The following is a 15,244-nucleotide window of genomic DNA, read 5'->3' as shown; positions in this document are numbered from 1 at the left end:
CAGTTTCCTGAAGTCCACGATCATCTCCTTTGTTTTGTTGGCGTTGAGTAAGAGGTTCTTTTCCTGGCACCAGAAGAAAATGGCACAGAGGGCAGCCGTGCTTCTAGCCCCTAGGCCCTCGTTTTTTTGGTGTTATTTCTTACATTATTAGGCCAGAAAATGTTGTTTTATTACATACAGCTGGGAATAACTTTTTGATATCAGAGCGGCAGTAACTCACCAGCATTACGACCAGGAATACAGCTTTCCCGAAACGGATCCTTTGTTCGTACCCCCCAGGGCAATTGAACTGATTCCAAAGGCTGACCCAAAACATCACACATGTTATTGACTGAGTCACAGGACAAAATATGACAGTTAATTCACATTCATATTTTATTTAACACATTAACAGTTTACTTTTATTAATATGGAAGAAAAAAAAGGCTAAATATTTAGAAATATTACAGCACCAGGGATAAAACGTTTTAGAAACAGAAACTATACAGCAAAGTTATAACACCTCAAAGATAAGGGCACACATGGCAAAATAACTATTGCCACAAACTGATGCATTTTTATAGTAGGCTACATATATAACCATCCTTTTAGCTATATCCAGTTATGGTAACTCCAAATAACATTGTCTGAAGCTGCAATTGAAAACAAGCACCATATTAATATTATTGTTGTGCGACTGAATCCTAATAGTTGGTTTGTTCTGTTGTTCGGAGCCCTCAGTGCATTTCTCTGCATAAAACAACCATAGTCTAAGGTTTGCGGTCATGGTCTAACCATGGACAACTAGGGTTGTCATCAACTACTTCCATTTAAGATGTGAGGTCGCAGAGCCCTCAGGATGCGATTGCTCTTTGTAAGATCTGCTGGCAGTTCATTGTTCTGCAAAGAAAACATAACATAAAATGATCAACCTGAAAGACGTCCTGAAATGCATCCTCCTCCTCTGCTTTCCTTCTTATTCCTAGCGCACACTACAGTGATGTACCTTGTTGGGTAGTGTGGGGTCTGCGTTGGCCCCCAGCAGAAGGTTTACACTTTTATGATTGTCACCCATGACAGCAGCGTGGAGGGCTGTGGAACCATTCTGGAAAAATGAAACAGTTAAGACACTTGTAACTAACAGTGGTTTCTTATCACTAAAATACTGCAAATGTTTAACAATACTATGTACTTCTGAATAAAAACTACTCATGGCAAGTCAGGAGATGCCAAAGCGCAAATCTAAGCATTAACGCCATCCGAAACAGTAGCTTTATCTTGATATCTATCCTACCTTGAGAAGGCCCAATGAAGGGGAGAACTTGAGGAGCTCCTCAATGACAGTGTTGTGTCCTTTGAAAGCTGCCTTGAATAGTGCAGTTGAACCGTCCTTCAATGAGATCAAAAGAAACAAGATACATTAACATTTCAAAACTTACAAAGAAAGTCATTTAAATAAATGACTTGATTTAATATATTAATGTATTTTTTTTGTATTTTCCACAAGTAAACCCTGAAAGAGGATTTGAAAGATAAAGCAACCACATGGAGGAATATGATCTTGTCTTTGTCAACCCACTGGGCACCGACTGGGTTGCTAAAGGACTACATACTTTTCTGTCAGCATCCCGATCTGCACCACGCAGAAGTAAAACCTTCACTACTTCACTGTGTCCCATCTGGGCTGCCATCCACAGGGGGACTGTGCTATCCTGGAGGGGGTAGGGGGAGGAGTGAGGAGAAACAGAAGGGGAGAAAAGTTACATGGAGATAAAATAAAAGGAGGAAGAGGGTGAGACGAGAGATGAAGATGTCAGTCCCTCTATTGAGGTCCTCTATTATTGTATGGGAGTGTGGCCTCACTTCCCTAGGGTGGTTAACTTTGGCTCCAGATGACAGAAGTTGACGTATGACAGTCACATGACCCTCCTGGGAAGCAAGGAAGAGTGGAGTGGCACCATCCTAAAACATGATATTAGAAATATGTCACATCAGAAGAGTAAATGACAAAGCGATGCACTGTATGGCTTGTCCTATGTATAGTAACAGACCCTACAGTGCTTTCGGGAAAGTATTCAGATCCCTTGACTTTTTCCACATTTGGTTATGTTACAGCCTTATTCTAAAATTGATTAAATAGTGTTTTTTCCTCATCAATAAAAAAACGTAAATATCTCATTTACATAAGTATTCAGACTCTTTACTCAGTACTTTGTTGAAGCACCTTTGGCAGTGATTACAGCCTCAAGTCTTCTTGGGTATGATGCTACAAGCTTGGCACACCTGTATTTGGGGAGTTTTTCCCCCATTATTCTCTGCAGATCATCTCAAGCTCTGTCAGATTGGATGGGGAGTGTCACTGCAGAGTTATTTTCAGGTCTCTCCAGAGATGTTAAATCGGGTTCAAGTCCAGAATCTGTCTGGGCCATTCAGAGACATGTCCAAAAGCCACTCCTGCGTTGTCTTGACTGTGTGCTTAGGGTAGTTGTCCTGTTGGAAGTGGAACCTCCGCAGACCAAATACTTATTTTCCACCATAATTTGCAAATAAATTCATTAAAAATCCTACAATGTGATTTTCTGGATTTTTTTTCTTCTCATTTTGTCTGTCATAGTTGAAGTGTACCTATGATGAAAATTGCAGGCCTCATCTTTTTAAGTGGTATAACTTACACAATTGGTGGCTGACTAAATACTTTTTTGCCCCACTGTATCTCAATACTTATGTAAATAAGGTATTTCTGTGTTTTATTTTTTTATACATTTACAAACATTTATAAAAACCTGTTTTCTCTTTGTCATTGTGGGGTATTGTGTGTAGATTGAGGAAAACGTTTAATTTAATCCATTAGGCTGTAGAGTAACAACATGTAAAAAAAGTCAAGGGGACTGAATACTTTCCGAATGCCCCGTATGACTATAAATTGTGCCTTCCTGTATTATACTTATGCTAAAATGTTTATATTCTACTGCCATTTACTTTATGTTGGTATTATTATATTTTATTTCTTATTGTTAGCTTGCTAAATGTAAACTCAAATACCATCAACCATTTTGAAAATATTGTAACGTGATATTTTGACCATATCACCCAGCCCTAACAGTGCATAAAACAAAATGGAGCTCATGTCTGACTCAGCAGTAACATGAGTGTGTGTGATTTTGTTGTTTTGTGGACTACAGCAGTGGACACTGTCAGTGGGGTTCTGCAGGGAAAAGGAGTGGTAGAAAAGAACAGTGTGTGAGAGGTGTTAGGGATGCTCACATGCAGCTGATCATGGACATTGGCGCCGTTCTTCAGCAGAGTGTCCACCACCTTAGAGTGGCCATACTGGCAGGCTGCAGAGAGGGCTGTGCCACCGTCCTGCCAAACCATGAGAATACAGATTAGCCACATATCCTGGAGTGACTGGCCCATGGAATATGACTTAACACAGCAGGCATCAAACACTCTGGATCACTGCTGTCAGTATATTCTGTCCGTCTCCCCCTGATGTCCTCTGACTCTCTCTCACTGTAATCTCTGTCTCCAAGTAGGTGACACAGCATACCTTTGTCTGGAATTCAGTTGAGCCACCAAATTCAAAGAGCAGCTTCACTACTTCATTGTGTCCCTGCTGGGAGGCAAAGAAGAGGGCAGTGGAGCCTGTCTGAGGGTAGAAACATGCATTCAATGTCAGAAAGACCTGAAACGGACATACCTGTTCACATTTTCTCAATGATTCAAAACATCTTTACTGCTTATTGATTTCTACTTTGACCACATTAGTCTCAAAGCAACATCAATAATGCACCGACCGTTTCAACCACGGTCTATGGAAAAGTGGAAGGTTGCAGTTTATCAACGAGCAACACTAAAACCGAGGTAAGTCTTATAATGACAGCAAAGTGCACTAAAGTGGTCATCTACCGTACCTCTCTCTGCAGGTTAATGTCAGTTCCCTGCATGATCAGCTCCCTGGCACAGTCATAGTGGCCACTGTAGGACGCCACCATCAGGGCTGTGGTGCCAAACTGGAAAGAGATCGAGGCATCACAATCAATCAACACCTCAGTCCTTAAGTCCAGTCAGATCCTTGTTTACACGTCATTAAAACTGCACAGGAAAGAAACATGGTGCACATGTTTTTTTTTAATTTTGCAAGTGTTTTGGTTCTCCTCAAGACAATCTAATTACACACACACCCCTCCAAAATAACACTCCTTGCCTGACACTCTTTCCAATCATTCACATGCCATAATCTCAAGAGAAAGTTGCTGAAACATAGTTGAACTTGTCAGCAGAGACTCGACAAAGCATTATATTTCAGATACCAGGCAACAATAAACAATTAGATGTGACACACATGAAAACAGCAAGCACATAAGTGGACTTACAACACATTATTAAGACATGTATACATCCACACACACACACAGAGACAGACAGAAGGGTTGAAGCTCTCTCTTTCTCTCCTACCACAGGTGGTTTATGGGTAAAGCGTGCAGCTGAGCCACCAGGGCATGCAGTGTCCGTACACTGTCTCTGCAGTCGGCATCCACACGACCACTGTTGAGCAGTAATTGAAGCAGGGCCAAGTTCCCCTTACGAGCTGCCCAAAACACGGCGTTAGCAAGGGGAGTCTCCTTCTGCAGGACAAACACACATGATACAACATCTACTAGACATTGGTGTCAGAAAACAGACCTGTAATCAGAATAAAAGGTAACAGATCTACAGTATCATCTCAGAATTCCAAATTTGGCATGCAATTTCTTTAGTATTGATCAGACAATGGCGGTTATAGACATAACCATTTCAAATGAGTTGCAGTCAGGCAATTCCTGTTCACAATCTATATGAATCAATATGGACAGAGGCTCTTTGCACATGCACACACATTGATTATGCTCTTGCATTGTGTATGGTGTAGTTGTATGGTCTCTGGTCTGGTTGTGTGGTCTCTAACAGTCTAGCTCCCACCCACCAACATTGGTCCAAATATATCTGTGTAAACCTAACACAGACAAGACAAAATAATACATTTTATCATGTGTCAATCAAATAATGACCAAGTCCAGTTAAATGGTTTGAAAGATAAGTATGGAATACTCTACTGCAATAATGAGGCCTCTTTATGGAAACAGTAAGTTTGACTGTAATTCAATGGGGCCAAACAGTTCAAAATGTCAAAGTTAATAGAAATTGGGATTTACTCATTTTTAGTGGATATTTCCAAATACTGCATGTGGGTGGGGCATGGTCTGCAATGGTAGGCTGCTCATGGCCAGATGATGATCAACTACCTCAACACCTGTCACTTTACTCTAGTGACATGACAACCTAATCTTAGCCAGGTCAAAAGGGCAGGACTCTGACTGAAGGTCGAGCAGCAGATCTAATTTCCATAAATACATAATTATTGCGCGCAAGCCGCCAGCAGATTACACGCGCATACTCTTCATCATAGACCTTCATAACACACATTATGAGCGATGGCCGCAAAGAAAGTTAACATTCGTAGTGAGTTGATTATGCTACTCTCTTTTCATTTCAAGCTTGGTTAGAGTAGCCTATGCAGAACATCAGGAAAATGTGGAGATTACCTTGAACGACATCCTGAAGACCTCATTCGTGACTCATCTTTCTTGCGTATGCTACAAATTGCGATGCCCTTATATTACAATAATAACTGTATTAAACGTATTTGTTTGGACTATTTGTTGTGGCTTCTCCCGGGGTGTTGGCGCGCAGAAGGAAAAACAACACGCAGCCTGTGTATATTCTCTGCAGTGCCGCTCCAGCCACACAGACTGGCGCGCTGTCTGCTCACTGACTCAATTCCGTGTGGCGCTCTGTCTGCTCACTGACTCAATTCCGTGTGGCGCTCTGTCTGCTCACTGACTCAATTCCGTGTGGCGCTCTGTCTGCTCAATGACTCAATTCCGTATGGCGCTCTGTCTGCTCACTGACTCAATTCCGTGTGGCGCTCTGTCTGCTCACTGAATCAATTCCGTGTGGCTCTCTGTCTGCTCACTGAATCAATTCATTGAAGTCGTTTGTTTAAACAAATGCATCGAGTTTGATTCTGTTACAATTTCATTTTGTGGGTAGTAGTCATATACATTAACACCAAGATAGTAGTAGTTGGCTTGCACTGAGGCAACATAGGCTATTGTTTTATATATGACACAAGGTTTTGTTCTATTCAAGGTAAAGTTAGTGTAGGATTATTTTCCTGACTAATTATTTAATATAGGCTATAATGGGCGGTAGGTAGCCTAGTGGTTAAAGCGTTGGAACTAAATCAAATCAAAATGCTTACTTATAGGCTCTAACCAATAGTGCAAAAAAAGGTATTATGTGAACAATAGGTAGGTAAAGAAATAAAACAACAGTAAAAAGACAGGCTATAAAGGTAGCGAAGCTACATACAGACACCGGTTATTCAGGCTGATTTAGGTAGTATGTACATGTAGATATGGTTAAAGTGACTACACATATATGATGATCAGAGAGTAGCAGTAGAGTAAATGAAGGGTTGGCGGGTGGTTGGTGGGACACAATGCAGATAGCCCGGTTGGCCAATGTGCGGGAGCACTGGTTTGTCGGCCCAATTGAGGTAGTATGTACATGAATGTATGGTTAAAGTGACTGTGCATATAAGATAAACCGAAAGTAGCAGCAGCTAAAAAGAGGGGTTGGGGAGGCACACAATGCAAATAGTCCGGGTAGCCATTTGATTATCTGTTCAGGAGTCTTGTGGCTTGGGTGTAAAAACTGTTGAGAAGCCTTTTTTCCTAGACTTGGCACTCCGGTACCGCTTGCCATGCGGTAGTAGAGAGAACAGTCTATGGTTGGGGTGGCTGGGGTCTTTGACAATTTTTAGGGCCTTTCTCTGACACCGCCTGGTGTAGAGGTCCTGGATGGCAGGCAACTTAGCCCCAGTGATGTACTGGGCCGTACGCACTACCCTCTGTAGTGCCTTGTGGTCAGAGGCCGAGCAATTGCCGTACCAGGCAGTGATGCAACCAGTCTCTAGATGTTGCAGCTGTAGAACTTTTTGAGGATCTCAGGACCCATGCCAAATCTTTTTAGTTTCCTGAGGGGGAATAGGCTTTGTCGTGCCCTCTTCACGACTGTCTTGGTGTGTATTCACCATTCTAGTTTGTTGTTGATGTGGACACCAAGGAACTAGAAGCTCTCAACCTGCTTCACTACAGCCCCGTCGATGAGAATGGGGGCGTGCTTGGTCCTCCTTTTCCTGTAGTCCACAATCATCTCCTTAGTCTTGGTTACGTTGAGGGATAGGTTGTTATTCTGACACCACCCGGCCAGGTCTCTGACCTCCTCCCTATAGGCTCCTCCCTCTCGTCGTTGTCGATGATCAGGCCTACCACTGTTGTGTCGTCTGCAAACTTAATGATGGTGTTGGAGTCATGCCTGGCCATGCAGTCGTGGGTGAACAGGGAGTACAGGAGGGGACTGAGCACGCACCCCTGGGAGCTCCAGTGTTGAGGATCAGCGTGGCAGATGTGTTGCTAGTAACCGAAAGGTTGCAAGATCGAATCCCCGAGCCGACAAGTTAAAAATCTGTTGTTCTGCCCCTGAACAAGGCACTGTTCCTAGGTCGTAACTGATTTGCCTAGTTAAATAAATATAAAACATAAGGCATTTACAAGCAGAATCTGTGTTTGAGGAAAGAACTGTGTTTACTTAATTATTTACCTAACTAATTAGCTATCTGTTTTCTTAATGGCTAATCCATTCATTGCATTGAATAAACTTATTTGACTCCATCCAGTCCTCAGCCATATACCTGTACTCGGATCTTACAATAGTGTCTGTACTGTGACCCATGCTACCCTGCATGCCTGCATGTAAAGCAGCTTTTGCTGCCACAACTGTTTCAAAGGTATTCGTTTGTGACGAATTTTGGGAGAAGAAACATGACTGTTTTCACAGGCTACGCTAGTCATTCAGAAGATAAGCACAAGCTTCAAAGATGCAATGGGTGCCTGGGCCTACACAAAAGCACAGCCTGACACCAAAATATCAGGGTGCATAATGTTTTAGTATTTATTAGTATCCCCATTAGCTGCTCGCCTGCTACCAAGGCAGCAGCTATCATTCCTGGTGTCCAAACAGGATAAAAACTATTACAATGTCCAATATTCCAATGTGTGTAAAGTGTGTGTTAGAGTATGTTTGCGTGTGTGTTTGTGTGTGTCTCTCTTCACAGTTCACGTTGTGCCGTGAGGTGTTGTTGTATCTGTTTAATTGTAGGTAATTGGCAGGTTTTTAGAGATGGGCTGTATTTCGAGTAGACCAGCATATTTTCTTGGCACCGCTAAGCTATTGTTGTGAGGAGTGTCAAAAAACTCTGTAGGCTACTTTGAATAGTGACATACTGTGTTTACACTCTGTGACCTGGGATTGTCTAATAAGGGTTGTTTTCTCCCCTGTTGGCATGTCCCTCTTGTGTGTAGGTGATGGGGATTCAGACAGGCCCGTGGGGAGCACACCCTTCATCACAGGCAATGAAAGAGGTGGTGATGACCGGTCACAGTCAGAGTGTGGAATTAGTCTCAGAACATGAACACAAGACAGCCCAACTTTCCAGCAGGTGATGCCAGGTTATTGACATTCATTTAGTCTAACTTGATTGCATTGATTTTATAACATTACATTCAAAATCTCAGAGCATTTATATTGTGTCCATAGAATTCTCTCTCCAGAATGGTATAAATTGCAGTAAAGTAATTTACGACAGAACACATTTGGTGAAATACTATACTCTGATCATTCATCCCTCCAGTTCAATGGGCCAGCCTCATGGGGAGAGCTGTGCTGCTCTCTATACTGCTGTCTGATCCTCTCCACGTGGCGTCAGACTCGGATGAGGAGGTCCAGGGGCCATCAGAGTGGCAAACATGGAAGAGGAGCAACGATGTGTCGTACGACAAGAAGGTTATATGTTATTTTATACACGTACTCATAGACACAGCCTGCATTCACAAACACGTCTCAATAGTTACTGTTGGATTAGGCTACTCAACTTCATATAGGCCTACATGAAGACGCATTGTAAACATTCAATAATTAATTCTCGCCCTCCCAGACACACACCTTCACAATAATCAACTATTTGTTTGTTCATTCTGAAGCGGATGACATTGAGAGGAAGGCCATTTGGGAGGAGAACATGAGGGTGATTGATCAGAGGGACAAGGATGTTGTTATGAGAATTTCATTATCAATGTTCATAAACTTCAATTAATCTACTCAGTCTGCAACACAGAGTTTGTAAAGTTCTGGTTGAATGAAACATACAAGAGTTCCCAGCTTACAATAGTCAAAATGTTTATTCACAAGAGCACTCTGAAGTCCATTATACAAAGACATCCATTTTACACTTGCTCCCTACTTACGCACATACTTCCACACAAACAGTAGGTATCCTACGCACATACATACACACAAACAGTAGGTGAGTTGTGTCCTCCAGAGTTCTCACCACTGTGTATCACTACCCAGCCGACAGTTCCATTCCCCGAGATTAGGGAGACCTTGAGAAGTACTCCCTGTCCTATCATCAAGTTTCTCATAGCAAAATAAAGAGAAAAGGGAAGAATGCATCAGCTCGAAAGCTCTGTGCCAGTGCTCGGAAGTTAAAGGCTGTTACCGTTGACTACAGAGCCATGGGCTATGTCACTGAGGTGAAAGATCAGGTGAGGCTTTTCTTAAAAAACTTCTGGAAGTTTGAGTTCAGTTGATTTCTCCTCACAGGGCGACTGTGGCTCCTGCTGGGCGTTTAGCACTACGGGGGCCATTGAAGGACAAATGTTCAAGAGGACAGGTCAGCTGGTGTCCTTGAGTGAGCAAAACCTTGTGGACTGCTCCAAGCGCTATTGCACCAATGGCTGCAGTGGAGCCTGGATGGCTAATGTCTATGATTATGTGCTTCAGAATGGGCTTCAGTCCACAGACACCTACCCCTACACATCAGTGGTAAGAGTCTGACTGGGGACATCCCTGTCCGTGTAGACCAACGTTACATAATGTTAATAGAAACATATGATTTAAGAAGTACAAGGGTTGAGACACCTTTCTGTATTTCTAGGATTCCCAGCCCTGTTTCTATGAAAGCAGTCAGTCAGTTGTCAGGATTATTGATTAGAGGTTCATACCCACTGGAGATGAGCAGGCCCTGACTGATGCTGTGGCAACCATTGGCCCAATCACCATTGCTGTGGATGCAGATCACCCAAGCTTCATGTTCTACAGTTCAGGTTGGTCTTCATACCTTGAAGCTTGACAACTAAAGGTAGTGTTTTTTTTCGTTACTGTACATAATATTAACTTTGATAGTCCAGGTAAACGTTTTTTTGATTCCATAAAAAAAAAATCCCTATCTGAGCTTGCCTCATTGTAACCAGTGCTATTATTGGTCAAACAGGAATATATGAGGAGCCAAGCTGTAACCCCAACAACCTCAGTCATGCAATGCTGCAGGTTGGCTATGTCTCTGAAGAGGGACAAGCATATTGGATCATCAAAACGGTCGGTGAATCACAGGTGGGAGTAACATGGTTTACATTCTCACAAAATATCATAATGGGGTTACTTTTTCATGTACAGTACCAGTCAAAAGTTTGGACACACCTACTCATTCAAGGGTTTTCTTTATTTTTAATATTTTCTACATTGTAGAATAATAGTGAAGACATCAAAACTATGAAATAACACATATGGAATCATGTAGTAACCAAAAATAAATGTTATATTTGAGATTCTTCAAAGTAGCCACCCCTTTGCCTTGATGACAGCTTTGCACACTCTTGGCATTCTCTCAACCAACTTCATGAGGAATGCTTTTCCAACAGTCTTGAAGGAGTTCCCACATATGCTGAGCACTTGTTGGCTGCTTTTCCTTCACTCTGTGATCAAACTCATCTCAAACCATCTCAATTGGGTTGAGGTCGGGCGATTGTGGAGGCCAGGTAATCTGATGCAGCACTCCATCACTCTCTTTCTTGGTCAAATAGCCCTTACACAGCCTGGAGGTGTGTTTAGGGTCATTGTCTTGTTGAAAAACAAATGACAGTCCCACTAAGCGCAAACCAGATGGGATGGAATATATCGCTGCAGAATGCTGTGCTATCCATGCTGGTTAAGTGTGCCTTGAATTCTAAATAAATGACAGACAGTGTCATCAGCAAAGCATCATCACATCTCCTCCTCCATGCTTCACGGTGGGAACCACACATGTTGATAATCCGTTCCCCTACTCTGCGTCTCACAAATACGCGGTGGTTTGAAACAAAAATCTCAAAGTTGGATTCCTCAGACCAAAGGACATATTTCCACTGGTCTCATGTTTCTTGGCCCAAGCAAGTCCCTTCTTATTATTGTTGTCCTTTAGTAGTGGTTTCTTTGCAGCAATTCGACCATGAAGGCCTAATTCACGCAGTCTCCTCTGAACAGTTGACGTTGAGATGTGTCGTTTACTTGAACTCTGTGAAGTATTTATTTGGGCTGCAATTTCTGAGGTGCAGTTAACTGTAATGAACTTATCCTCTGCAGCAGAGGTAACTCTGGGTCTGACTGACCTTCATGTCTTAAAGTAATGATGGGCTGTCGTTTCTCTTTGCTTATTTGAGCTGTTCTTTCCATAATATGGACTTGGTCTTTCACCAAATAGACCTATCTTCTGTATACCACCCCTACCTTGTCACAACACAACAGATTGGCTCAAACGCATTCAAAAGGAAAACAATTCCACAAATGAACTTTTAACAAGGCACACCTGTTAAAACCTTTTTGGGATAGGGGGCAGCATTTTCACTTTTGGATGAATAGCGTGCCCAGAGTGAACTGCCTCCTACTCTGTCCCAGATGCTAATATATGCATATTATTATTAGTATTGGATAGAAAACAGTTTCTAAAACTGTTTGAATGATGATTGTGAGTATAACAGAACTCATATGGCAGGCGAAAACCTGAGAAAAATCCAACCAGGAAATGGGACATCTAGGTTTGTAGTTTTTCAAAGCTTGGCCTACCGAGTACACATTGAGATATGGATGAGGTTGCACTTCCTAGGGCTTCCACTAGATGTCAACTTGAATGAGGATTCTACTATAAAGGAGGGGCTCTCAGAGTTACCTCTCGTTCCAGTGCCTTTCTGAAGACTATGGAATTCTTCGGTTGGAACATTATTGATGTTTTATGTTAACTCTTGGAACTCCCTCTCCCGATTCCGGGGGAATTGTCATCAACTGACACTAATTAGCATAATGCAACGGACAAAAAATATTACTAGAAAATATTAATATTAATGAAATCACAAGTGAAATATATTGAAACACAGCTTAGCCTTTTGTTAATCACCCTGTCATCTCAGATTTTGAAATAATGCTTTACAGCCAAAGCGAGACAAGCATTTGTGTAAGTTTATCGATAGCCTAGCATAGCATTATGCCTAGCTAGCAGCAGGCAGCTTGGTCACGAAAATCAGAAAAGCAATCAAAATAAATTGTTTACCTTTTAGGAGCTTCGGATGTTTTCACTCACGAAACTCCCAGTTAGACAGCAAATGTTCATTTTGTCCCATAAATATTCATTTTATAGCCGAAACACCTCCGTTTGTACTTCACGTTTGGTTGAGAAATCCACCGGAAACTGCGGTCACGCCAACGCCGAAAAATATTCCAAATTAGATCCATAATATCGACAGAAACATGACAAACGTTTTTTATAATCAATCCTCAAGGTGTTTTTCAAATATCTATTCGATAATATATCAACCGGGACAGGTGGCTTCTTAGTAGGAAAGAGAGAAACAATGGCTGCATTTGTCTTTTACGCACAAAACACTCTGAGAGCCTCCAGCTGACCACTGACGCAATGTTGTCGTTCAGGCTCATTTTTCAAAATAAAAGCCTGAAACTATGTATTGCGACACTAGACACCTTAGGGAAGCCATAGAAAAAGAAATCTGGTTGATATCTCATTCACTGCTCAATAGGGACGCATAGGAACGCAGCGCTTTCTAAATAAGAGTCCCTTCCTGATTGGATTTTTCTCAGGCTTTCGCCTGCAATATCAGTTCTGTTATACTCACAGACAATATTTTTACAGTTTTGGAAACTTTAGAGTGTTTCCTATCCTAAGCTGTCAATTATATGCATATTCTAGCATCTTGTCCTGACAAAATAGCCTGTTTACTTTGGGAACGTTATTTTTCAAAAAATTAAAATAATGTCACCTAGTTTCAAGAGGTTTTAAAAAAACATCCTAACGATTGATTCCATACATCGTTTGACATGTTTCTAAAGGACTCTAACGGAACTTTCGAGTTTTTGTCTGGATGAAATGCTCGCGCTTCATGAAGATGGATTACTGGGCTGGACATAAATGATGGAACTTTATGGAACAAATCAGTCATTTATTGTCGAACTGGGATTCCTAGGAGTGCCTTCTGATGAAGATCATCAAACGTAAGTGAATATTTATGGTATTGTTTCTAACTTTGTTGATCCCAAAATGGCGGCTATTCCTCTGGCTGTTTTGGGTTCTGAGCGCCGTTCTCAGATTATGCTTTTTCTGTAAAGTTTTTTAAAAATCTGACACAGCGGTTGCATTAACCTGTTAAGTCAACCCTCTACTTTTTCTAACATTCTGTTAAAAATCGCACAACATTTCAGCGCCCTGCTACTCAGGCCAGGAATATAGTATATGCATATGATTAGTATGTGTGGATAGAAAACACTCAGACATTTATAAAACTGGTTAAATCACGGCTGTGACTATAACAGAACGTGCGTTTCATCGAAAAGTGCAGGAATATCTGATCACTGAAAATGGAAATAAATATCCATCCGCGACTTCAAGGAATTGTTCAAAGTGAATCGAATTAAATGAGGCCGAGGTTGCAGTGCCTACAGCTTCCACACGTTGTCTAGAGTCTTGTCATTTGATTCGCAATTGATTCTTGGTCTAACCGAATCAAGGGAATCGATTCCCTCCGGTCTCCGACCGGATGTTTTGGTCGAGCTCTCTCCAAGACATTTTTTCGAAACAGACACCTATAGAATTGACATCGCCTCCTGATGAATTGTATTGCTTATTAACGTGTTCTAATACCTAAAGTTGCATTACAAAAGTATTTTGAAGTGTTTTGTGAAAGTTTATCGTCGACTTTTTGAATTTTAAAAAATGACGTTACGTTATGAAACGCTATTTTTTCAGTTTATCACACAGTCTTCATAGATCGATATCTAGGCTATATATGGACCGATCAATAATCGGGAAAAAAGACCCAATAGTGATTATGGGACATCTAGGAGTGCCAACAAAGAAGATGGTCAAAGGTAATGAATGTTTTATATTTTATTTGTGCGGTTTGTGTAGCGACGACTATGCTAATTATTTTGTTTACGTCCCCTGCGGGTCTTTTGGGGTGTTACATGCTATCAGATAATAGCTTCTCATGCTTTCGCCGAAAAGCATTTTAAAAATCTGACTTGTTGCCTGGATTCACAACGAGTGTAGCTTTAATTCAATACCCTGCATGTGTATTTTAATGAACGTTTGAGTTTTAACTAATACTATTAGCATTTAGCGTAGCGCATTTGCATTTCCAGAGCTCTAGATGGGACGCCTGCGTGCCAGGTAGGACCAAGCGGTTAAGGAGAAGTCTATCTTTAATTCTATGAATAACATTAGTATCTTTTATCAATGTTTATTATTAGTATTTCTGCTAAATCACTGGATGTTTTGGAATCAAAACATTACTGCACGTAAGGCGCCAATGTAAACTGAGATTTTTGGATTATCGAACAAAACATACATGTATTGTGTAACATGATGTCCTATGAGTGTCATCTGATGAAGATCATCAAAGGTTAGTGATTAATTTGATCTATATTTCTGCTTTTTGTGACTCCTATCCTTGACTGGAAAAATGGCTGTGAGTTTTTTCGATTTGGCGGTGATCTAACATAATAATATGTTATGCTTTAGCTGTGAAGCTTTTTTTGAAATCGGACACGATGGGTAGATTAACAAGATGTTTGTCTTGCATTTGTTGTATTGGACTTGTTAATGTGTGAAAGTTACTTACATATTTCTAAAAAATATTTTTGAATTTCGCACGCTGCCTTTTCAGCGGAATGTTGTCGAGGTGTTCCACTAGCGCTAGAAAGGTTCATTGAAATGCATTCCAGGTGACTACCTCATGAAGCTGGAGAGAATGCCAAGAGTGTGCAAAACTGTCATCAA

At 41.3% G+C, this 15,244-nt stretch overlaps 1 protein-coding gene across 2 annotated transcripts; it reads right to left on the bottom strand.

Annotated features, from left to right (window-relative positions):
* Positions 1-351: 351 nt before the first annotated feature.
* On the bottom strand, positions 352-5,904 carry LOC118390595 (ankyrin repeat domain-containing protein 29). Of its 2 annotated transcripts, none has more exons than XM_035781307.2 (10): positions 5,565-5,904; positions 4,438-4,607; positions 3,894-3,992; positions 3,530-3,628; positions 3,244-3,342; positions 1,843-1,941; positions 1,593-1,691; positions 1,274-1,369; positions 986-1,084; positions 352-879 (listed from the first exon to the last, which is right to left on the bottom strand). In XM_035781307.2, the coding sequence occupies exons 3-10, from the start codon at positions 3,972-3,974 to the stop codon at positions 796-798; spliced, it is 756 nt and encodes a 251-aa protein (XP_035637200.1). In that variant the 5' UTR covers positions 3,975-3,992; positions 4,438-4,607; positions 5,565-5,904; the 3' UTR covers positions 352-795. The 2 variants fall into 2 exon arrangements, with proteins under 2 accessions (XP_035637200.1, XP_035637192.1); XM_035781299.2 differs by having other exon boundaries at positions 4,497-4,607; positions 5,565-5,902.
* Between the last annotated feature and the right edge of the window lie 9,340 nt (positions 5,905-15,244).

This window comes from Oncorhynchus keta, chromosome 1 (genome assembly GCF_023373465.1).
Source record: "Oncorhynchus keta strain PuntledgeMale-10-30-2019 chromosome 1, Oket_V2, whole genome shotgun sequence".
Taxonomy (NCBI): domain Eukaryota; kingdom Metazoa; phylum Chordata; class Actinopteri; order Salmoniformes; family Salmonidae; genus Oncorhynchus; species Oncorhynchus keta.
Note: the sequence above shows the minus strand (reverse complement) of the source record. Positions and strands in the feature narration are given on the sequence as shown.